Source organism: Eumetopias jubatus, unplaced genomic scaffold, assembly GCF_037043125.1.
Source record: "Eumetopias jubatus isolate StellerSeaLion01/CBP00866 unplaced genomic scaffold, mEumJub1_p1.0 scaffold_2, whole genome shotgun sequence".
Lineage (NCBI taxonomy): Eukaryota > Metazoa > Chordata > Mammalia > Carnivora > Otariidae > Eumetopias > Eumetopias jubatus.
The window spans coordinates 79,254,096-79,280,255 of NW_028274808.1; the positions used below are offsets into that span (position 1 = coordinate 79,254,096).

Genomic DNA, 26,160 nt, shown 5'->3' on the forward strand with positions numbered 1-26,160 from the left:
GGTGACTCAGTCGGTTAAGCGTCTGCCTTCGGCCCACGTCATGATCCCATGGTCCTGGGATCCAGCCCTGCATTGGGCTCCCTGCTCGGTGGAAAGCCTGCTTCTCCCTCCCCCTCTACCCCTGCCTGTGTTCCCTCTCCCACTGTGTCTCTCCCTGGCAAATAAATAAATAAAATTAAAAAAAAAAAAAGAAAGAAAGATACAAACAAAAAGGATTAGAAGAAGAAGAATGACGATGAATTTCAATTTCAGGAAATGTCCTCAACAGGTGTGAAGTCCCACAACAAAAGAGTCCCCGTTTCAGACATGCCTACTGAAATTGGAGGTTCTGAGACCAGGATCATCTTCCTCTCCACACCAATAACCACATGATTACAAATTGGCAATCGGTGACTTCCACAAGGCACCATCTTGTTTTGTAGAGATCCGTGTTTAAAATTCAAATTTCCAAGCTCTCTTTAAACAGCAAGGCAATCTGGCAATGCTGAGACAATGTGGCTGCATGACAACAAGTAACTGGAACATGGCAGCCGGGATGAGACAGGAGAACTTCCATTTGCCAGAGTCCCACTGCAGCTTACTTCACTCAGCCTGGCCCCCGAAGGCAGGTCACTTTGCCACCCCTGCTAGATAGGAGATGCCAGCATCACAAGAAAGTCCAAAAAATGGGCCAAGTAAGATGCAGAAGCTAGTGCAACAGAAAAGACACTGTGCCTCTAATCTAGATGCATTTAACATTAAACTATCAGCTCCTCTCAAAAGATCTGCTTTAATTTTAGTTCCCCTTTCCATTTGTCTCAGAGTTATATAACCTCACAGGAGGTCACACAAGTCTCCCAAAAAAGAAATTTAAGCTGTCTTTTAAAAATAAAAAAAGCATGCATAACAAATACAAACACAAACCTGAAACTTGCATTCTCTCTCTGACAAGAAAGCTTTACCCTCCTTGTTAATCTCAAAAATTATCATCTTAAGGGGAAAAGGAATTAAAGCACAAAGGAAGGAAAACCATGGCCTTCCCTGGGGACATACGATATACCATACTCTGGACATGCTGTCAAGCAGAAAAATATAATTAACATCTTACCATCTTCCAGCTCAAGACAAAGATTATATACAGCCACAGGTCTCTTAGTCCTCTGGCCTTGTCTCTTCGATTGCCTTGGTGGAGCATTTGGGGGTGATGTTGACAGGGAGACCGGCTCTGGGAATGTGGCATCAGGCAGAGTCCTAAAAATCTGCCATCAAAGCACAAAGAACATTAATCGTTTCCCATGAACAGAAACCTGTGTGTTGCAATAGTAAACCAATATCAAACAACATTTGATTTGGAGCTCATCCAAAACACGCTGCAGCCAAAAACCCATTCCTTCAAATTTCAGGTACAGGTTCTAAACCTTTCATTTATTTTTTTACCAGAAGATTTCAAAATAAAATTTCCCATTAAGTAAAAGCAATATCCAATCATTACATTTCAAAATAAATTCATTCCCAAACTAAATATGTATAATTATCTCTACCAGGTGTAGACAATACCACAGCTACTCATCCACAAAGAAAGTAGCCAGGATAAAATGTCAAAAGTAAATATCCCATTAAATTTCATACAGGGTTATATTTATGCCAAATGCTGGTCTCAATTTTTTTCAAACTACAAAAACAGAAACATAGTACTGCAAATATTTTTTGCACATTTAAAAATAGCTTATGCTTATGAAATTACCTTTCAGATTCCCAAGTACATTTTTCATAAAATGATTTATAGATTTTATCAATTAATACCTTCCAACTTCTTTTAATAATTTCTCTTCCATTTATGAAACCTAGAATATTAGCACCTTGATTATCTCACAGTGTCACTCATAGATCAGCAATAATAACATTAATTAAAATGTGCTGGCTCTTTGCTTAGCAATTTTTTTCTTTTGAGAAAAGCGATCTGTACTGTAAAGAGAAGCATATCATGCAGAGGTGATTTATAATAGACCTTCTAAGACCTGGGTTCAGAGGCTTCCTGTCCCCAACAACACTGCAGACCCTTCAGTCTTTGATGAAGTCATAAAATAAAATATTTAGATACATCAACCTAATAGACACTGCATCTCCAAAAGGGCTGATGGTCCCCAAGTGAAAGCAGGAAACAGGAAGAAAGCTAGCTAGCATTAAACAAGATATAAATATAAAACTCACAATAAAAGGCACTGTGGGAAAACCCCACTGCTGCAAGGACATGATTATTTATGCATTTAAATAAAAACAGGCGTGTGACCTGGGTATACGAGTGAGGGTGTCACATATATGTATCACGTTTAACAGCTAACAACCATGTCAGAGTTATACTCGCAGAGTCTAAAAGTTCTCACCTAAAAACTATTATATACCAATAAAAATAGATAATTTCAACAGAGCCTTTGCTTTATAGTACCATACTGCCCCCTCATGTGTAAATGGAATACAAAATGATTTAAATTACTCTGGATAAATATTTGCTAGTGAAAATGTAATTTAGTGCTCCAACTGGGAACCTGCTAATACCATATTTCCACAGACTCTGTGTTCCAATCGGGCATTCTGGCAAATAGCAAACTACTTATCTGCCTTAAAAAAAAAAAAAATCCTCTGCTGTCTAAACTACTGTCCACAGCTGGATTTACTACCATCTGTCACTGTGCAAATTAAAGTAGGTTGTGGGGTAGCAGGAGCAGGAGAGAAGTTAGGCTGAGAAGCGCATGACAATGTGAAGGAGAGAAGAAGAGACGGGAAAACTTACTTCCATTGGAAGAAAACAGCACATGTATGCAGCCGACTTTTGGAAGAGCTTCTTGATTTACCTGTGTTTGATCTTTACAAATATGGGAAATACCTCTGGGACCGTACTGGAATAGGAAACCAAAAAATACACAGAACCAATACATCCAAAGCCTAAATAAACAATGACAAAGTTACATCCCCTGAACTGATGCTGGATAGCTGATAACCTTCCGAACAGACCTTCCTCCAAGATCCACACTGATGACTAATGTTCCCCCACACACCTCAGGGTAAGAGGATGAGTGGGAGTGTGGGGGCTAAGCTGTGGGGCAGCTCAAGTCTACAGAGTCAAACTACCAAGCAAGTCAGGACCTGGGAGTGGGACTCCAGTGCTCTCAGGGGACTGATCTGAGACATCCCAGGGCTGAGCCTCTAGAAGCCTCTGGAATACTTATGACAATGTTTAGTTTACATTAGAATATCTAAGAAAATATTATTCATCCATAAAAAGACAAGGAAATCTTGCCATATCTGACAACACGGATGGACACCGAGAGCAGTATGCTAAGTGAAATCAGATAGAGAAACACAAATACTTTATGATCTCACTTATAGGAGGAATCTATAAAAAAGAAAAACAAAACAAAACAAAACCGAACTCCTAGAAATAGAACAGATTAGTGGTTGCCAGAGGCAGGAGGATGTGGATGGGGGAAAATGGATGAAGGTGGTCAAAAGGTACAAACTTCTTCCAGTTCTGGGGATGGAATGTACAGCAGGGTGGCTATAGTTAACAATACTGTATTACATATTTGAAAGTTGCTAAGAGAGTAAACCTTAAAAGTTCTCATTACAAGGGGCGCCTGGGTGGCTCAGTCGGTTGGGCGTCTGCCTTAGGCACAGGCCAAGATCCCAGGGTCCCGGGATCGAGTCCCACGTCGGGCTCCTTGCTCAGCAGGGAGCCTGCTTCTCCCTCTCCCTCTGCCTACCACTGCCTACTTGTGATCTCTCTGTCAAATGAATAAATACAATCTTTAAAAAAAAGTTATCATTACAAGAAATAAAAATTTTTAAGTATGTGAGGTGATGATGGGTGTTAACCAAACTTACTGTCATAACCATCTCACAATACATTCATATATCAAATCATTATACTGTACACCTTAAACTAATACAAACATTTTATGTCAATTATATCTGAATAAAACTGGGGAGAAATTATATCTGGGAATGGGGACTAGGCTTCAGTTTTCCTTGGATTTGCATTTTAAAGCTTCCAGGTGATTCTTCTGTGGAGCCAAGGCTGAGAGATGCCCATTCAGACAATCATCATATAGCACTCTCTACTTTTGTTGGGTAGACCAAAGTCAAAACCAAAACACCACAAAAATTATTTCAGAAAAACATACACAATCAATTCCTTGGACCTTCCCAAGTCTTAATCAGAGTAAAATATTTCAAAGATTCTAAATATCAACCATTCCCTCAATAAACTCCGTGTTTTGTTAACATTTCAAAGAGTTAACCTATCATCTGAATGAGGGGGTACCAAAGCACATTTGCTAACTTGAGAAGGCACTATCCTAGCTTTTAAGTCTTCTCAACTATGGAAGTTTAGACGTAGTCCTTAAAACAGCATACCTCATTTTCTCATCTGTATAATGAGGGCTATAACAACTAGATCTCATGTTATTACAGGGATTAAATGAGAAAATGTTTATAAAGTGTTTAGTATAGCAGTTGGCCCACCGTAACCAGAAATAAACGGGAGCTAATGATACTTGTAATACGATCACATATAGTAAATAATGATAATAAAAATGGATTTAGACCCTCACTACTCAGCTCAACCACTGTTTTGAAAGGGCACTAATTTCTTGAGGTCTTGAATATTCCTCCAATTCACTGTTTAGTTATTCTAAACACTATGATTCTAAAACGTTTATGGATAAAGCCCATCAAGCAAAGGGCAAAAGGGAAGAAACAAATAGAGCCCCTTACGGAAACTCCCAAGTCAGCCAAAATCACATCATTATTTTGTGTGCACTGCAGCTCAAAAATTTGAGATTTAAATTACTTCCTCTTTCATTGAATACATTTAACATTTAAAAAACGCCTACTAGGTAGTAGGCTTTAATATTCTCACAACTTTTGAGGGAAGCACTGTTCCCCACATTTTAAAATGATAAAAGCTCAAAGATTAAATCATGAATCCAAATCTCCAGTTTGAAAATGGTAGAGTTGGTATCTCTACTCTCAGCTCTGATTCCAAAGCCCCTGTTGCCAGTTTAAAAAACAAAATTTAATTCTCAGGGGGAAAAAAAAAATCACCAACTATACTATTCTACATCTGTTTAAAAGAGTAAAACTGGATACTATATAATCTCAGATTATGTATATATGAGATTATCTGCCTAAGACTCACCATCATGTGCTATGTCCTCCCAGATGTTTCAAGACCCCCTTACCTTTCATGTGCATCTACCTTGTTTGCCAAGGCACTAGCCTCAAGTACTCAACTCTTTGTTTTTTTAAGCTACAAAGCTATGCTCTCATGGCTGAACACCAGAAATAACTTTTTAAAAATATTCTTTTTAAACTTAGGAGAGGAGGAAACAGTAAACTGTTTATAAAACTGTTTATACTTTAAAAGTTTTGACCTGTTTTCTGGCCATCTGATTCCAGAAGTTACAATTTTGCTTGTCTTGTTCTATGTGGCCAAGATGTGTGTCATCTTTAACAATGACTTCCCGATTCTAGAACCACTGTATGGATATAAATTCCTTTACTGCCCAGATCTCTTTTCAAAATCTTTGGACTCTCCTAACTTCCCTAGCACCAGGCTTCCTTCATTGTAGGGCAGATGAACTCATGTGAAACAATACTGAGATCAAGTCTACTCAAAACATTTTTTTCAGGGTAGAAAGTTTCTTCACTGCACCTACGTATTTTATAACAAAGAAAAACTCAAACCAGACAATCCAATGACAAAAAAACAAAATTCTGCACGTAAGCATGTCAGGTAAGTAAGCGCGTATTCAGGTCTCCTGAGTGTCAGCACAAACACAAGTCTGGCACCACCTCTCAGGCACAGATTCCTCAGACTCAACAAACCGCACGTGTATGCCCATGGGACTCAACCATACAGACAGATACCTCCCCAAGTCCTTCCTGCTCTGCCACCAGAGGCCACATGTGGAAATGATTGGGCACGTCTGCTGGAAATGCTGTGTAGATAACAGGAAATAAAAATGGTCTCTGAAAAGTTTGCTTTAGTACCCAATTCAAACCTGTGGCATTTGATTCAACTAAATTAACTAGTAATATGGTTGAAGCAAATTAAGGGGGATGAGATAATTCAAGATCTCTTTTTTATTTTTTTACATGTTTCTACAGAAGAATTCACCAGTCTTTACTGCAATAGGAATTCACCAGTCTTTACTGCAATAGGAATACTAATACCTGGGTAGTTGAAATAGATGTCTGACCTAGTCCTATGACCAAATGCTTGACCTACAAAGATTTGAACCCAGAACTCAGATTTCCTGACTTCAATGTGGATGTGTCAGTCACTATGCTGCCCAGTCTCCAGCATCATCCAATCGCATTAAGCGCCATTCATACTATGTCCTCTTTGATGATGGCGTATCTCACCGAACTATAACTATATAAATGGCCAGCAGGTAGTTGGAAATCAATGCCTACTCCCCTTAGTAAACATTTCACATACAAAGGGACAGAAATAAAATTTCCAGTCTTCTTTCCACAATATTGAACTACAGAATGGCCAGATATTCCTTTCAGCTTCGGAGTCTATAGTGTGTTGAGGCAAACATTCATCACGTTCAGGTTGTAGGACTCTAAGCTGGCACCAAGGTAGCCTGAACCTTCCATCTACAGTATAACTTCAGAAGTCAGCTACTGTGTGAGCAGTACAGACAGAACTCTGAAAACTTTCCAGCTGTCTGTCCTCGAATCGGCTCGATGCCATGACTAAATACCGGTCTTCTACAGAAAACGTAACTAGAATCGACAATAAGGGCTGACAGTGAAATACCAGTTGGGTTTAGACTTGACGCTGGAAATATTCTGAGGCTTCACTTTTGTTCTGGCTCATTAGAACTCAGAATCTCAGAGCTGAAAAGTATCCTACTTATCACTTATGCCAAGCCCTTTATCTCACCGTGGAACAAACCGAGGCCCCTGTGGTTAAAGATTTGCTCATATTTATACCACTAGTTAGTGGTAAACTCAAGCTTTGTTCCCAGACCAAGGCCTCAACGCCAACTGCTATTTCCCATCTTGCTGGCTTGGGTCCTTTCCTTCCAACAGACTGCTCTTTACGCATGTGCTTCCTCATCAGGGGAGATTCTGCTTAATAGCTGCAGTTCCTCCAAGTGCTTTCATATGCGTTATCTGATGCAAGCCTCAACACAGGGATCTGTGAGGCTGACACTGGACCATGTTACAGGGTTTGGCTCAGAGTACCCCAGCTACCCATCAGCATGAGGCCCCTCCCACTGTGTCACAGAAGAGAGGATGAAGGGCAGCCAGGAAGAATGGGAGGGAAAAGGGGGACATTCCCAGTCCCAGCCTATTAATCCTACAGGCTCGGGGTTTCACTGTGGCCCTGACTTACTGTGAGCTTCTCGAAAAACAACTTCAATTTTGGTTTACAACAACCCCCCCAAAAAAAAAGGAAAAGAAAAGAAAGAAAAAGGAAAAAAGGTACACTTTTTTTAATTTATCAAATTGCTAAAGTTCCTCTTGTTCTTCTTTCCAAGCTTTTAGCTTTAATTTCTAGAGACATTTTCAGACCCTTCCCAAGTCCTAATGGGGTATATACCACATTGATTTCTGTAGAACTCCATGCACTAGAGTAATATATAACTGACTTTGGTTTCTTTACTTCAAGATTTCAATAAATGACAACTTTTATTTACCAGACTTTATATAATGAAACATACCCCAGAACTACCTACCCCAAACCATGGGTATTTTCAGTGCCATTAACTGTGCATGCAACATCAGTGCCCTGGTGTTTCTAGTGTTCAACAAGAACTGACAGAGGTAATGATAATAATTAATAACTTTGATATATAGAGAACTAAATGGCATTAAGAAAATGTTTATAGACTCCCTAAATAACTTTCTCCCCACTCAATTCATAAGGGAAACTTCTCCTGATTCAGCCAAAGCTACACTGCTCTTACACTCATGGTGTGAACATATATTCCCAGTTATAAAATGTTGTTTTCTGGTTTGCAACCCTTTAAAAACACTCCAGGTGCAGTTTTATCAATTTGCACCTGCAAACATCTGGGAAATACAAGCATACACCTTCCAAAGTCAGAATACACTTTCCCAAACACAGCTGTAACTATGACTTTCAAAACCCAAATTCCAAGAAATACTCTTCACTAAATAAAAACCCACTATGTAAAAAAGTTTTCATTTCGGGCGCCTGGGTGGCTCAGATGGTTAAGTGTCTGCCTTCGGCTCAGGTCATGATCCCAGGGTCCTGGGATCGGGTCCCGCATCGGGCTCCCTGCTCCTTAGGAGCCTGCTTCTCCCTTTGCCTCCCTCTCTCTCTCTCTCTCTCTCTTTCATGAATAAATAAATAAAATCTTTTAAAAGAAAAAAAAAGAATATTTTTAAAAAAAGTTTTCATTTCAGCAATAAAAGCCTAGAATAACATTAAGGAAATAGAGATACGCTCCACCAACAATGAAGCATACTCAATACATAATATTCCTTTCTTTTTTCTCCTGCTCCTCTTCCTCCAATTTTGGTGTACCACTTCTCCCAAAATTTTTTGTTTTTTTTTTTTTCACCCTTTATCTTTGCAGGACTCAACGCTCCCTTAGAAATCACTTGGTCCTAATAGCAGCATAGAGGATCAGAACACAGGAAGCCCACCATCTGCAATCCCCAAAGGCCTGGGGGTCCATAAGAAGAGGCCTCCCCAACCCAGCACTAGCTCTAGTCATGACAAAAAGCAGGCCCCTCCTTCAGTGATACCTGTGACACTTTAAATTGAATACAAGTAAATACACTCATCATTTTATGACATTTTCAAGGTGAATGACATTTTTCTTTTGGAATACAAGCCATGACCCCTAGTCATTTGAGTAGATCAGAATGACCATGTCCCTAGAAAGAAAAAATAAGCCATAGACCTATTAATTCTCTAAAAGGAAATGTGTGAATTTTAATCACAGTGAAGACAACATCTCCTGAAGGCACGTATATGATTATATTTATCAGAATCATCTAAAACCTTTTTCAAGTATGTATGCCCCCAGGCATGGTCTACATATTTAAGAGCTAGTGCAGCAGACTTCTCTTTTCCTACGTTTTTAACTTTCATAAAAATGAAATGCCTAAAGCAAAACCATGTTTTGAAGGTGGTCAACGGTGGTCCTTTATGAGAAGCTGCATGGTGGGGGCAGGGATGTTTATCAGTCTTCATATTAAATCAATGGTTTTAAAATTTATAGGGACAGTTTGGTTTAGCTTTTTATTGGTAATTTTTTTGTTTCAAATTAGAGTTGATCCTTGAATAATGTGGGGGTTGGGTGCTGACCTCCCCGCCCCCAAGCAATCAAAAATCCACATGTAACTTCTGACTTTCCAAAACCTTAACTACGAAGAGCCCACTGTTGGGGCACCTGGGTGGCTCAGCCATTAAGTGACTGCCTTTGGCTCAGGTCATGATCCCAGGGTCCTGGGATCGAGCCCTGCATTTGGGCTCCCTGCTCCGTGGGAAGCCTATTCTCCCTCTCCCACTCACCCTGCTTGTGTTCCCTCTCTCGCTGTGTCTCTGTCAAATAAATAAGTAAAATCTTAAAAAAAAAAAAAGCCTACTGTTGACCAGAGGTCTTTACTGAAAACATAAACAGTTGATTAACACATATTTTGTGTGTCATATGTGTTATACACTGTATTCTTACAATAAAGTAAGCTAAAGAAAATTTTATTGAGAATATATATTACAGTACTATACTGTATTTATCTTAAAAAAAAAATCTGTAAGTGAACCTGCGCAGTTCAAACTCGTATTGTTCAAAGGTTAACTGTACAATTTATTCATGTTACAAAAGTGATAACTAACACACATTATATTCCTTGTAGAATTCTGGTAAACTCAGAAAAAGAAAAAAAAGAAAGAAAACTTTTTTTTTTAAAAGATTTTATTTATTTATTTTGACAGAGAGAGACACAGCGAGAGGGGGAACACAAGCAGGGGGAGTGGGAGAGGGAGAAGCAGGCTTCCCGCCGAGCAGGGAACCCCGTACCGGGCTCGATCCCAGGACCCTGGGATCATGACCTGAGGCAAAGGCAGACGCTTAACGACTGAGCCACCCAAGTGCCCCAAGAAAGAAAACTCTTTAAAGAAGATAAAAACCACCCAACATTCCACACACAGAAACATTTCTGTTAAAATTTTAATGATTATTCTTCAGAGCTTTTTTTTTCCTCATGTAACATTTGTCTCATTTTAAAGAAGTCAATAGATGACTACAAAAATACATGGACCTCAGTCTCCCAGAATTTGCCAGTATTCAGTCCTTAGTTACATGTGCTAGGTAGTGACCTCTGCCATACACAACTGTGTTTGGGCAAGATTTGATTTCTAAACACCTTAGCACACAGCTAGATTTCACCTCCTAATTGAAATGTTTCTAAATAGGAATTTAGAAAATACTCATGCATAATTTTAAGAATATTCCAAGCAGCCCAATGTTTAAACCCTCACCCTGCCAACTCAAGCCTCCGTGGAAGTCACACATACTGGCGCCTGATACCCACTCCTTCAGTATGTACCGCACAATTCATTTTAATAAGACTTAAATACGATGAAATCATAATCTTTACCTAGTTCCTGCACCTTCAGGCTCAAAAGGTTAATGCTTATGTTCCTGCATTATACAACAGTTTGGAACTTGCTAACTCTCAGTTACAACAGCTGTGTTTGAAGTGTAAAAGGTAAGATCTTCCTCAACTGATTTCACTTCTCCTAGAACCAGCTTTGACACAAATGTTTCCAATCATGATGAATGGTGCATTATGCCTTAAGTGCATTCCTTTAATTGGAAGGAAAGAACAGTCAGGATAAAACAGCCACAGAACCACACCCAGAGAGCAGAACCTCTTCATCTGTATTTCTGTTGACATTCTAATAATTAAGTGCTTGTTACTTACATCCATGTAAATTGTTTAGTACCCATCAAATTGGGTCCATGCATGCTTATCTTTGTCACAGGAATTATTCAATAATCTAAAACTGTCTGTCATCATTATATGTTTATTTACTGGGAGATGAGCATATTATGTTTAAGATTTTTATGTAATTTAAGTCCCAAATCATAAATGCTCAGGAGACATCAATGAATGCTATCACTAAAGAATAAAAGTCTACCATGGAATAGGATTCTTAGTCTCAGGCTATTGGTGGGGCGTCTGGATGGCTCAGTCAGTTAAGCGTCTGCCTTGGCTCAGTTCATGATCCCAGGGTCCTGGGATTGAGCCTTGCATCAGGCTCCCTGCTCAGCAGGGAATCTGCTTCTCCCTCTCCCACTCATGTTCTCTCTCTCTCTCAATCAAATAAATAAATAAAATCTTTAAAAAACAAAAAACAAAAGTCTCAGGCTATATCCTAATGGATCACCATTAACTACAAAGGGAAAAAACCTGTTTTTACAATTAAAAAATCTGGCAGTCATCACCTCTGACAGTTTTAAAACACAACCACAAATTCACTGACACTCTTCCATCAAGAGTGGCATCTATGTCCCTTCCCCTTGAATCTGAGCAGGCTCCTGACCATGCTAACCAACAGCATATGCATTAGTGATGCTAGAGGACTGTGGATGCTAGATTATAAAAGGCCCTACAGTCTCTGTCGTGGTGGCTAGAACACTCCCTTAGGCTGCCATGCTCTGTGAGAAAACACAAGCTTGTCTAGGAGACTCTGCTCAATAGTCCGAGAGGAGCCTTGTCTCTGAGTCACCCCAGCCTAGGCACCAAATGTGAGTATGGAGGTCTCCAGATGATTCCAGCCCCCCAGCCATTCAAACTTCCCAGGTGATTTGCTTAGAATAATCAACATCATTTACCTCCCAAAAGTACATAACCTGAATCTAATCATGAAGAAAGATTCAAAATAAAGATCAGTTTATAAAAGAACTGGTCTAGACTTCCAGAGAAGATGGTGGAGTAGTAGGATCCTAAGTTCACTTCGTCTCATGGTTACAACTCAACAGCACCCACATCAGTGCAAATAACCCAGAAAAGGACCCAAAGACTGGCAGAGCAGACTCTCCACAGCTAAATGTAGAAAAGATGCCCCACTGAAGAGGGTAGGAAGGGCAAAGACACAGTCAGGAGCCAATGGACTGTCTTCAGGAGGAAGGGACACAGTGGGCACGAAGAGGGGAGAAGACCAGACCCCACACCAGACACCTCAGGCATGGGGAACACACAATGGGAAGAGGAATCACCACAACATTTGGCTTTAAAGGGGCCTGGTTTCACAAGTTCTTATAAGTGATGGGGCTTAGCACCTGGAACTTTAAGAATCAGTGGGCTCAGCTTCGGGAGCTAAAGGGTGAGAGGAAACTGAGTTCCCACCCTTAAACAGAACAACAAACAGCCCTGCTAAGATAAAGCACAGAAGCAGCAGTTTGAAAAACACCTGGAGTATACAGCAAGGAGATTTATTTACTAATCTCAGAGCACAGGCCAGAGAGGGCAGGGCTCTCTGAGAGACTTCTCCAAGAAAAAAAGAGCTAGTGGCACCAATTTACCCACCCTGCTTCCCAGCCTAGATATACGGACACCTACAGGAACAAGCACAGTGCCAACATTGTCCACCTAGCTTGCTAAAGGCACCTCTGCCCCATCACACTTCTGTGGATATGCTCCCCCACAACCCAGGCAGCCTCAGCAGGAATTTCCCAAACTGCTGCTCCCATAGAGCACTAGTGTGGACCTTGCTGTCACCATGCACCCTGCCCCCTCCAAAAAACCCTTGGCCACAGCCCATCCAAAGTGGTGCCAAAAGCTTGGCACTGTGCAAGCAGCCCTGACAGTGGCCAGCACCACTGCAAAGTGACTCCTGTCCCAGAGAGAGGGGAAGATAACTAGATACATCATTCTAACTGCAACCCCAGTAGTGGGCTAGGGGCAGACATTAGGCCTGACTGCAGAACCCACCCACCAAAAAAAGCTTCATAGGGGACAACTCAGGGAAAGTGCCCTGCAGTTCAGTGCTACTGTTACTCTGGCAAAAGCGTAGTCTGACTCAACTCAAGCCCAAGGTGGCCCCAGACTGGCCCACTATCAACACAGGGACGAAACCCTGCCCACAACAGGCAAAGAGAGCCGTGACACATGACTGGATTGAACAAAGCCAGGTGAGCCACAACAGCAGCATGCAAGTAACACACATAGGAGATTCCCATGAAGTGCCAGGTCCTGGTGAACAGGGGACATTGCACTGCAGGGCACTACAGGCCCTCTCATTCATAAGCCATTACTTTCAAGAGCAGGAGACATAGCTAACTTGCCCAACACATAGAAACTAACACAGAGAGTTAGACAGAATGAGGAGACAAAGGAATATGTCCCAAATGAAAGAAGAGGAAAATCACAGCAAGAGAACTAAGCAAAATGAGATAATATGCCTGATAGAGACTTTAAAATAACAGTAATAAAGATACTCACTGACTTGAGAAAAGAGTAGAGGACATTAGTGAAATCCTCAACAAAGAGACAGAAAACATAAAAGAGCCAATCAGAGATAAAGAATTCAACAGCTGGAATTAAAAATTCATTAGAAAGACTAAACAGTAGACTAGAGAAAGCAGAAGAATGGATCAGTGACCTGGGAGACAGGATAATGGAAAGCAATCCAGTTGAACAGGAGAGAGAAAAAATAATAAAAATGAAAACAGACAACAGAACTCAGCAATACCATCAAGGGAAGAGCATTCATATAGTAAAGATCCCAGAAAGAAAAGAAAGAGAAACAGGGACAGAAAATTTTTTGAAGAAGTAACAGCTGAAAAATTCCCAAATCTGGGGAAGGAAACAGAAATCTAGATCCAGGAGGCACAGAGAGCTCCCAACAAAATCAACCCCAGGAGGTATACACCAAGACACAGAGTAATTAAAATGGCAAAAAATACTGATAAAGAGAGAATTTTAAAAGCAGCAAAGGAAAGAAAAACAGTAACATATGCAGGAAACTCAATCCCAGGCTATCAGCTGATTTTTCAGCAGAAACCTCGCAGGTCAGAGGACAGTGGCATAATATATTCAAAGTGCTTAAAGAAAAAAAAACCTGCAACCAAGAACATTCTATCCATCTGGGCTACCACTCAGAATAGAAGGAGAGAGTTTCCCAAACAAACAGAAGTTCAAGAAATTTATGACCACTAAACCAGGCCCTACAAGAAATGTTAAAGGGAACTCTTTGAATGGAAAGAAACATCATAAGTAGGAGCAAGAAAAGTAGAATGCACAAAAGCAGTAAGATTATATTTATAAAAATAAGTCAAGCTTTTCTGCCCATTGACATCACCAAGTGAGCATCGTTAAAATATCCCCTCCCACCGCCAGCATGTCTAAGTCAGAGTCTCACAAAGAGCCTGAACAGCTGCAGAAGCTCTTCATCGGAGGTTTGAGCTTTGAAACAACCGATGAGAGTCTGAAGAGCCATTCTGAGCAATGGGGAATGCTTACGGACTGTGGGGTAATGACAGATCCAAACACCAAGCGCTCCAGAGGCTTTGGGTTTGTCACGTATGCCACTGTGGAGGAGGTGGATGCAGCCATGAACGCAAAGCCACACAAGGTGGATGGAAGAGTTGTGGAACCAAAGAAGGCTGTCTCAAGAGAAGATTCTCAAAGACCTGGTGCCCACTTAACTGAGAAAAAGATTTTTGTTGGTGGCATTAAAGAAGACACTGAAGAACATCATCTAAGAGATTATTTTGAACAGTATGGGAAAACTGAAGTGATCGAGATCATGACTGACCGAGGCAGTAGCAAAAAAAGAGGTTTTGCTTTTGTAACATTTGATGACCATGACTCTGTAGATAAGATTGTAATTCAGAAATATCATACTGTGAATGGCCACAGCTGTGAAGTAAGGAAAGCCCTATCTAAGCAAGAGATGGCTAGTGCTTCATCCAGCCAAAGAGGTCGAAGTGGTTCTGGAAACTTTGGTGGTGGTCGTAGAGGTGGTTTTGGTGGGAATGACAACTTTGGTCATGGGAACTTCAGTGGTCAAGGTGGCTTTAGTGGCACTTGAGGTGGTGGTGGACATGGTGGCCGTGGGGATGGCTATGACGGACTTGGTCATGATGGAAGCAACTTTGGAGGTGGCAGAAGCTATAATGATTTTGGCAATTATAACAGTCAATCCTCAAATTTTGGACCCATGAAAGGAGGAAATTTTAGAGGCAGAAGCTCTGGCCCCTATGATGGTGGAGGCCAATACTTTGCCAAACCACGAAACCAAGGTGGCTGTGGTGGTTCCAGCAGCAGCAGTAGCTATGGCAGTGGCAGAAGGTTTTAATTATTGCCAGGAAACAAAGCTTAGGAGAGGAAAGCCAGAGAAGTAGCAGGGAAGCTACAGGTTACAACAGATTTGTGAACTCGGCCAAGCACAGTGATGGCAGGGCCTAGCTGCTACAAAGAAGATATGTTTTAAACAATACTCATGTGTATGGGTAAAAAACTCGAGGATTGTATTTGTGACTAATTGTAAAACAGGTTATTTTAGTTTTTGTTCTGTGGAAAGTGCAAAGCATTCCAACAAAGGGTTTTAACGTAGAGTTTTTGTGTGGTTTTTTTTTTTTTTTTTTTTTTTTTGGCACCCGTGCTGCTGATTGCTAAATGTAATAGTCTGATCACGACGCTGAATAAATGTGGCTTTTAAAAATAAATAAATAAAAAATAAGTCAAGTCTGGGGCACCTGGGTGGCTCAGTCAGTTGAGCATCTGACTCCTGAATTTGACTCAGGTCATGATCTCAGGGTCATGGGACCAAGCCCCACAATGAGCTCCATGCTCAGCAGCAAGTCTGTTTCTCTCCCTCTCCCTCTCCCCCTCTCCTCACGTGTGCTCATGCTATCTCCCTCTCTCTCAAATAAATGGGTGAATCTTCAGAAAAAAAATAAAATAAAAATTAGTAAATGTAAATGTTGAAATTAAAAAATTTAAAGTATGACACCATATACCTAAAACGTGCGTGGGAAGAGTAAAGAATGGGTTCAAACTTAAGTGACCATGAACTTAATATAGACTGCTATATGCAGATGTTATACACAAACCTAATGGTAACCATAAATCAAAAACCAGTGATATGAAAAAGATAAAGACCAAGGAATCCATGTATATCACTAAAGAAAATCAATAAGCCATAGGAGAGCAAGAGAACAAAGTAACAGAAAAGAACTACAAAAGCAACCAAAAACAAGTAACAAAATGGCAAAAAATAAACACCTATCAATAATTACTTTGAATGTAAATGGACTAAATGCTCCAATCAAAAAAACAGAGTGATAGAATAAATAAAAAAGCAAGACCCATCTATATACTGCCTACAAAAGACTCATTTCAGACCTAAAGACAATGCTGGTTGAAAGTGAAGGTGTGGAAAAGCAGTTGTCATGCAAAGGGAGGTGAAAAGAAAGCCAGATAGCAATACTTTTATCAGACAAAACAGACTTTAAAGAAATACTGTAACAAGAGACAAAAAAGGACATTACATAATCATAAAGGAACAATCCAACAAGATATAAATAATGGGAGCACCCAAATATATAAAGCACCTAATAACAAACACAAAGGAAATAATCCATAGTAATACAATAGTAGTAGGGAACTTTAACACCCCAATTACATCAATGGATAGATAGGTCATCTAGATAGAAAATCAGTGAGGAAAGAGTAGCCTTGAATGACACATTAGACCACATGGATCTAACAGATATATCCAGAACATTCAATCCTAAAACAGCAAAATATACATTCTTTTCAAGTGCACATGGAACATTCTCCAGAACAGATCACATATTAGGCCACAAAACAAGTATCAACAAATTCACAAAGACTGAAGTCATACTATGTATCTTTTCTGACCAAAATGCTATGAAATTATAAATTAACCACAAGAAAGAATCTGGAAAAAAGCAAATACATGGAGGTTAAAACTGGCTACTAAGCAATGAATAAGTCAACCAAGAAATCAAAGAGAAAAATCAAATAATACATGGAGACAAATGAAAATTAAAACAGCAGTCAGCTGTTGCTGCAATCTCTGGGATGCAGCAAAAGCCATTCTAAGACGGAAGTTTATAACAATACAGGCCTACCTCAAGAAGCAAGAAAAATTACAAATAAACAACCTGACCTTATACCTAAAGGAGCTAGAAAAAGAGTAACAAACAAACCCAAAACCAGCAAGCAGGAAGGAAGTAATAAATATTAGAGCAAAAATAAAACAGAAACTAAAAAAAAAAAAAAAAAAAAAGAACAAATCAATGAAACCCGGAGCTGATTCTTTGAAAAGAGCAACAAAATTGATAAACCTCTGGCTAGATTCCGGGGAGGAGGGAGGTCAATAAACAAAATCAGAAATGAAAGCGGAATAATGACTGACACCACAGAAATACAAAGGATTATAAGAGAATATTATGAAAAATTATATGCCAACAAATTGGACAACCTAGAAGTGGATAAATTCCTAGAAACATATAATCTCCCAAAACTAAATCAGGAAGAAGAAGAAAATTTGAACAGACTGATTACTAGCAATGAAACCGAATCAGTAATCAAAAAACTTTCAACAAACAAAAGTCCAGAACCAGACAGTTTCACAGGTGAATGTTACCACACATTTAAAGAAGAGTTAATACTTACTGTTCTCAAACTATTCCAAAAAATAGAAGAGGAAGGAAAGCTTCCAAATTCTTTCTGAGGCCAGCATTACCATGATACCAAAACGAGATAAAGACACTACCAAAAAAAAGAGAACTACAGGCCAGTATCTCTGGTGAAAATAGATGCAAAAATCCTCAACAAAATATTAGTAAACCAATTCAAAAATCATTCACAAAAAAAAAAAAAAAAAAGAATCATTCACCATGATCAAGTGGGATTTATGTCTAGGATGCAAGGGTGGTTCAACATTCACAAATCAATCAACGTGATACATCACATCAACAAGAGAAAGGATAAAAACCGTATTATCATTTCCATAGATGCAGAAAAAGCACTGACAAGTACAATATCCTTCCATGACAAAAACCCTCAAAAAAGTAGGTTTAGAGGGAACATACCTCAGTATAATAAAAGCCATATATGAAAAACTCACAGCTAACATCATCACAGTGGTGAAAATCTGAGAGCTTTTCTCCTAAGATCAGGAACAAGACAAGGATATCCAGCCACACCAGTTTTATTCAACACAGTACTGGAAGTCCTAGCCATACCAATCAGAGAAGAAAAAGAAATAAAAGCCATCCAAATTGGTAAGGAAGAAGTAAAATTTTCACTATGTGCAGATGATGTGATACTATATGTAAAAAAAACCTGAGAGATTCCACCAAAAAACTACTACCACTGATAAATGAATTCAGTATACTCACAGGATACAAAATCAATATACAGAAATTCATTGTGTTTCTGTACACTAATAATGGGGCAGCAAAAAGAGAAATTAAAAAAAATCCCACTTATAATTGCACTGAAAATAATAAAATGACAAGGAATAAACTCAACCAAGAAGATGAGAGACCTGTACTCCAAAAACTACAAAACACTGATGAAAGAAATTGAAGACGACACAAATGGAAAGATGTCCATGCTTATGGATAGAAAGGACAAATACTGTTAAAATATCTATACTACCCAAAGCAAACTACACATTTAATACAATCCGTATTAAAATACCAACAGCATTTTTCACAGAACTAGAACAAATAATCCTAAAATTTGTATGGAACCATGGAAGACTCCAAATAGCCAAAGCAATCTTGAAAAGGATAAATAAAACTGGAAGTATGGCAATCCCAGATATCAAGATATACTACAAAGCTGTAGTAATCAAAACATTATTGTACTGGCACAAAACTAGGCACATAGATCAATGGAACAGATAGACATGCCAGAAATAAACACACATTTATAAGATCAATTACTATATGACAAAGGAGACAAGAATATGCAATGGGAAAAAGAACATCTCCTCAACAAATAGTGTTGGGAAAACTGCACAATCACATGCAAAAGAATGAAACTGGACCACTTTCTTACACCATACACAAAAACAAACTCAAAATAAATCAAAGATCTAAATGTGAGATGTGAAAACATAAAAATCCTAGAAAAGACACAGGCACTAATTTCTCTGACACGAGCCACAGCAATAGTTTTCTAAAAACGTATCCTGAGGCAAGGTAAACAAAAGCAAATATTTACTATTGGGACTACATCAAAATGAAAAGCTTCTGCACAGCAAAGGAAATAATCAACAAAACTAAAAGACAACCCACCAAATGGGAAAAGATATTTGCAAATGACATATATGATAAAGGGTTAGTATCCAAAATACATAAAGAACATATACAACTCAACACATACAAATACAAAAGTTTTCCAATTAAAAATGGGCAGAAAACATAAACAGATATTTCTCCAAAGAAGACATTCATATAGCCAACAAGTGCATGAAATGATGCTCAACATCACTAATTATCAGGGAAACACCAATCAAAACTGCAATGAGATAAAACCTCACACCTCTCAGAATAGCTAAAATCAAAAAACACAAAAAACAGCAAGTGTTAACGAGGACATGGAGAAGAAGGAACCTTAGTGCACTGTTGGTGGGAATGCAAACTGGTGCAGCCACTGTAGAAAAGAGGAAGGAGGTTCATCAAAAGATTAAAAATAGAGCTCCCATATGAGCCAGTAATTCCATTACTGGGTATTTACCCAAAGAACACAAAAACACTAATTTGAAAAAATATATGCTCCCCTGGGGCACCTGGGTGGTTCAGCCAGTTAAGCATCTGCCTTCAGCTCAGGTCATGATCTCAGGGTCCTGGGACCTAGCCCGCCATGGGGCTCCCTACTCAATGAGGAGTCTGTGTCTCCCTTTCTCTCTGGCTCTGCCCCCCACTCATTCTCTCTCTCTCTCTCAAATAAATAAATCTTTAAAAATTAAAGGAAAATTTAAAAATATATATGCACCCCTATCTTTATTGCAGCTTTACAATAGCCAAATTATGGAAGCCGCCCAAGTATCCATCAACAGATGAATGGATAAGGAAGAGACAGTTTACATATATATAAAATAGAATATTAATCAGCCATTAAAAAAGAATGGATGGATCAAGAGGATATAATGCTAAGTGAAATAAGTCAGAGAAAGACAAATACTGTATGATTTCACTCGTGTGGAATTTAAGAAACTGAACAAATGAACAACAACAACAACAAAATAGAGACAAACCAAAAAACAGATTATTAACTATAGAGAACAAACTGGTGGATGCCAGAAGGCAGGTGGATGGGGGATGGGTAAAAATAGATGATGGGGATTAAAGAGCACACTTGCCATGCTGACCACTGAGTAATGTATAGGATTGTTGAATCACTATACTGTATACCTGAAACTAATATAACACTGTGTGTTAACTATACTAGAGATAAAATTTTTAAATTAAAAAACTAAAAACACCTGGTCTATACTTTTTAAAAGTATCAGTATCATGAAAGACAATGAGGAATTATTCTAAATTCAAGGAAACTAAAGAGACATGCCAATTATTAAAACACAATTCATTATACTGGACTGGATCCTGCATGTGGGTAAATTTTTCTATAAAACATATCATGTGGGGTGCCTGGGTGGCTCAGTCATTAAGCATCTGCCTTCTGCTCAGGTCTTGATCCCAGGGTCCTGGGATCAAGCCCCGCATCAGGCTCCCTACTAGGCGGGAAGCCTGCTTCTCCCTCTCCCATTCTTCCTGCTTGTGTTCCCTCTCTTGCTGTGTCTTTGTCAAATAAATAAATAAATTCTTTAAAAAAAAAAAGTATCATGTGGGGAACCTGGCAGGCTCAGTCAGCAGAGCATGCAACTCTTGATCTTAGGGTCATGAGTTCAAGCCCCACGTTGGGCAAAGAGATTACTAAAAAAAAAAAAAAAAAGTATCACATAAAACCTAATTATGAATATGGACTACTCAGAACAGTGCTTCTCAAATATTCATACACATACAAATCAAGGGTCTTGTTAAAATGCAGATTCTGATTCAGCAGCCCTAGAATGGGACCCCAACTTCTCAATTCTAACAAGTTCCCAGTTAGCATCAATGTGCTGGGATATGGGTCACACTTAGTGTTGCAATACACTAAATATCAACACAGTGTCAGTGTCAAACTTCCTGAATTTGTCCTTGGTTTGGAAGACACATGCTGCAGTAATTAGAAATGAAGGGGGTCATGAAGAAATGGAACTTCATCTCAAATGGTTCAACGACAATAACAATAATAATGTAATAAATTCTATAGGGTATAGGAAATACAAATGTTTATTGCATTATGTTGCAACCTTTCTGTGGATTTGAAATTTTTCAACAGAAAGGGTATTATGTAAATTAATATCAACAACCCTATAAGGCTGCTATTTTGATTTCAATGATACAGATGAGGAAACAGATGTCTGGTGAGATCAAATAACTTGTGTACAATCATAATTCTAGTAAAGGGCCAAAAGATCATTAAGTAATAGCATGTCTAGGCCTCGGTTTCCTGATCCAGCTGAAAGGGTTGCACCAGACCAGATGATGTCTAGCATCTCAAATACCATGCTCTTCCCATGAGTCAGTGCACCCTGCAACCACTACATCCCTCACACACTTCATCTGGGCAGGTCTTTATTCTCCCACTACTTTCATGGCAGAATGAAAGAGCAAAGGCAAACATACCTAAAAAACATATCCATATGACCAACACTAAATCACAGATATCAATGATGTTTTTAATTGGTTAACCATATGAAATGTAATTCCAAAAATTAAAAAAGATCAGGAGTTAAGCCACATATTCTCTCCAAGGAATAGCACTGTCCCTTATCTGGATACCAGACTTAGGTTTCACGAAAGTAGACATCAAAATGGTCTGTGTAAAGTAATGTATGCTTCCATCGTTTGAGGTCCTGAAAGGAAAGCCTTCTCAAAGGGCCAAAGACATTTTCAAAAATTTAATCCTAACTCTAAAACAACAACAACAACAACAGGTACCCATGAATGAAGGAAAGGAATTGAAGCAGAAGAAACCGTTCCAACAAATGGAGATCCCAAACTGGGCTCAGATTTATGACAAAAGGAATAGTGATCACTTGCAAGAGCAGAAAAGGATAACCAGAAACTACCACAGGTTAACTAGGAACCTGCCAATCAATTTCCTTTCAGGCTGGGAAATATCAACACTCTATACATCTGGATTCTAACAAGGCCTCATGATATGATATCCTCACCTATAAAATGAAGAAATGTAGCCTAGTCAGAAGTTCTTAAAATTTGGTGGAGTCCAGGATGGTGGAAGAGTAGGAGACCTCAGTTCTGTCTAGTCCCATGAATTCAGCTAGATAGCTATCAAATCACTCTGAATACCGCTGAACTAAATTGGAGACCTAAGAAAAGAATTGCTGCAATTCTCCAAATAGAAAAGCAACCACTTTCTGCAAAAATGACAAGATTGAAAAACCCACCTCAAAAAAGAGAAGAAGAGGCAGTACTGACTTCCAGGGACCTAATCAGCATGGATATTAAATAAGATGTCAGAACTAGAGTTCAGAAAAACGATTGTAAAGATAATATATGGGCATGAAAAAAGCATAGAAGGCACTACAGAATCCCATTCTGGAGGAAAAAAAGAACTAAAATTCAACAAAGTCAAAATCAAAAAGCTATTAATGAGATGCAATAAAAAATGGAGGCTCTAACTGCCAGGATAAATGAGGCAGAAGAGAGAATTAGTGATATAGAAGACCAAATGATGTAGAATAAAGAAGCTGAGAAAAAGAGAAACAACTACTAGATCACAAAGGGAGAATTCAAGAGATAAGTGATGCCATAAAGCAAAATAATATTAGAATAATTGGGATCCCAGAAGAGGAAAGAGAGAAAAAGGGGGAGGCCAAGAGGGTATAACGGAGCAAATTATAGCAGAGAACTTCCCTAATCTGGGGAAGAAAACAGGCATTCAAGTCCAGGAGGCACGGAGAATCCCCCCCCCCCCGCCATCAAAATCAACAAAAATAGGTCAACACCTCAACATATAATAGTGAAACTTGCAAATCTCAGAGACAAAGAGAAAACCTGACAGCAGCTCAGGACAAGAGGTATGTAACCTACATGGGTAGAAACATTAGACTGGCAAAAGACCTAGCCACAGAGACTTGGCAGGCCAGAAAGGACTGACAAGATATATTTAGGGTGCTAAATGAGAAAAATATGCAGCCAAGAATACTTTATCCAGCCAGGCTGTCATTCAAAATACAAAGAGAGATAAAAAGCTTCCAGGACAAACACAAACTAAAAGAATTTGTGACCACTAAACCAATCCTGCAAGAAATATTAAAATCCTTTAAGCGAAGATAGAGCCCAAAAGTAACACAAACCAGAAAAGAACAGAGACAATATACAGACTTTATAGGTAATACAATGGCACTAGATTCATATCTTTCAACAGTTACTCTGAATGTAAATGGCCTAAATGCCCCAATCAAAAGACAAAGGGTATCAGATTGGATTAAAAAAAAAAAAGACCCATCGATATGCTCTCTGCAAGAGACTCATTTTAGACCCAAAGACACCTCCAGCTTGAAAAGGGGGGTGGAAAATGATGTATCATGCTAACGGACATCAAAAGAAAGCTGAGATAGCAATCCTTATATCAGACAAATTATATTTTAAACCAAAGACTGTAGTAAGAGATGAGAAAGGATACTATATCATAATTAAAGGGTCTATCCAACAAGAAGATCTAACAATTGTAAATATTTATGCCCCTAACACGGGAGCAAGCCAATTATATAAACCAAACAAAATTAAAGAAACCCAGTGATAATAATACAATAATAGTAGGGGACTGTAACACCCCACTCACTACAAAGGACAGATCATCTAAGCAGAAGACCAACAAGGAAACAAGGGCTTTGAACCACTGGACCAGATGGACTTCACAGATATATTCAGAACGTTCCATCCTAAAGAAACAGAACGCACATTCTTCTTGAGTGAACATGGAACATTCTCCAAAATAGATCACAAACTGGGTCACAAATCCAGTCTCAAACAGTACCAAAACACTGAGATCATTCCCTGCATATTTTCAGACAACGGTGCTTTGAAACTGGAACTCAATCCCAAGAGGAAAGTTGGAAAGAACTCAAATACATGGAGGTTAAAGAACATCCTACTAAAGAATGAATGGGTCAACCAGGAAATTAAAGAAGAATTTTAAAAACTTCATGGAAACAAATGAAAATGAAAACACAACTGTTCAAAACCTTTGGGATGCAGAAAAGACAGCCCTAAGAGGGAAGTGTATAGCAATACAAGCCTTTCTCAAGAAACAAGAACAGTCTCAAACACACAACCTAACCCTACACCTAAAGGAGCTGGAGAGAGAACAGCAAGTAAAGCCTAAACCCAGCAGGAGAAGAGAAATAATAAAGATCAGAGCAGAAATCAATGAAATAGAAACCAAAAGAACAGAACAGAACAACGAAACTAGGAGCTGATTCTTTGAATGAATTAGTAAGACTGATAAACCTCGGGCCAGACTTCTCAAAAAGAAAAGAGAAAGGACCCAAATAAAAAAAAAAAAAATCATGAATGAAAGGGGAGAGATCACAACCAACACCAAAGAAATACAACAATTATAAGAACATATTATGTGCAACTATATGCCAACAAATTAGGTAACCTGGAAGAAATGGATGCATTCCTAGAGCTGTATAAACTACCAAAACTGAACCAGGAAGAAATAGAAAACCTGCACAAACTCATAACCAGCAAGAAAATTGAAGCAGTAATCAAGAATCTCTCAACAGACAAGAGTCCAGGGCCAGATGGCTTCCCAGGAGAATTCTACCAAACATTTAAAGAAGAATTAATACCTACTCTTCTGAAGCTGTTTCAAAAAATAGAAATGGAAGGAAAACTTCCAAACTCGTTCTATGAGGCCGGCATTACCCTGATCCCAAAACCAGATGAAGACACCAGCAAAAAGGAGAATTACAGACCAATATCCCTGATGAACATGGATGCCAAAATACTCAACAAGATCCTAGCCAATAGGATCCAACGGTACATTAAAAGGATTATTCACCACAACCAGGTGGGACTTATTCCTGGGATGCAAGGGTGATTCAACATTTGCAAATCAATCAACATGATAGAGCACATTAATAAAAGAAAAGATAAGAACCATATGATCCACTCAATTGATGCAGAAGGAGCTTTTGACAAAGTACAGCATCCTTTCTTGATTAAAACTCTTCATAGGGTAGGGATAGAGGGAACATACCTCAATGTCATAAAAGCCATATATGAAAAGCCCACAGCAAGTATCATTCTCAGGCCAGGAACGTGACAGGGATGTCCACTATCACCACTGTTGGTCAACATAGTACTATAAGTCCTAGTCTCAGCAATCAGAAACAAAAAGAAATAAAAGGCATCTGAATCAGCAAAGAAGTCAAACTTTCACTCTTCACAGATGACATAATACTCTATGTGTAAAACCCAAAAGACTCTACCCAAAATTGCTAGAACTCATACAGGAATTCAGTAAAGTGGCAGAATATAAAATCAGTGCACAGAAATCAGTTGCATTTCTATACACCAATGAGACAGAAGAAGGAGAAATTAAGGAGTTGATCCCATTTACAACTGCACCCAAAATCGTAAGATACCTAGAAATAAATCTAACCAAAGAGGCAAAGATTCTGTGCACAGAAAACTATGAAACACTCAGGAAAGAAACTGAGGAAAACACAAAGAAATGGAAAAAACATTCCATGCTCATAGACTGGAATTGTTAAATGTCTATGCTATACATTCAATGCAATCCCTATCAAAATACCATCAACTTTTTTTTCCCAGAGCTGGAACAGATAATCCTAAAATTCATATGGAGCCAGAAAAGACCCTGAATAGCCAGAGTAACGTTGAAAAAGAAAACCAAAGCTGGTGGCATCACAATGCCAGGCTTCAAGCTCTATTACAAAGCTGTAATCATCAAGACAGTATGGTACTGGCACAAAAACAGACACATAAATCAATGGAACAGAAGAGAGAACCCAGAAATGGACTCTCA

At 38.9% G+C, this 26,160-nt stretch overlaps 1 protein-coding gene and 1 pseudogene across 2 annotated transcripts in view; one reads left to right on the top strand and one right to left on the bottom strand.

The window, feature by feature from the left end:
• Positions 1-26,160, bottom strand: part of ARHGAP10 (Rho GTPase activating protein 10) — a 340,748-nt gene that overhangs the window by 63,273 nt on the left and 251,315 nt on the right. For both annotated transcript variants that reach the window (XM_028125305.2, XM_028125304.2), the window contains exon 19: positions 1,088-1,238. In XM_028125305.2, coding sequence (XP_027981106.2) covers positions 1,088-1,238 — 151 coding nt within the window. The remainder of the gene's footprint in view (positions 1-1,087; positions 1,239-26,160) is intronic.
• On the top strand, positions 14,378-15,337 carry LOC114225591 (heterogeneous nuclear ribonucleoprotein A1 pseudogene; annotated as a pseudogene).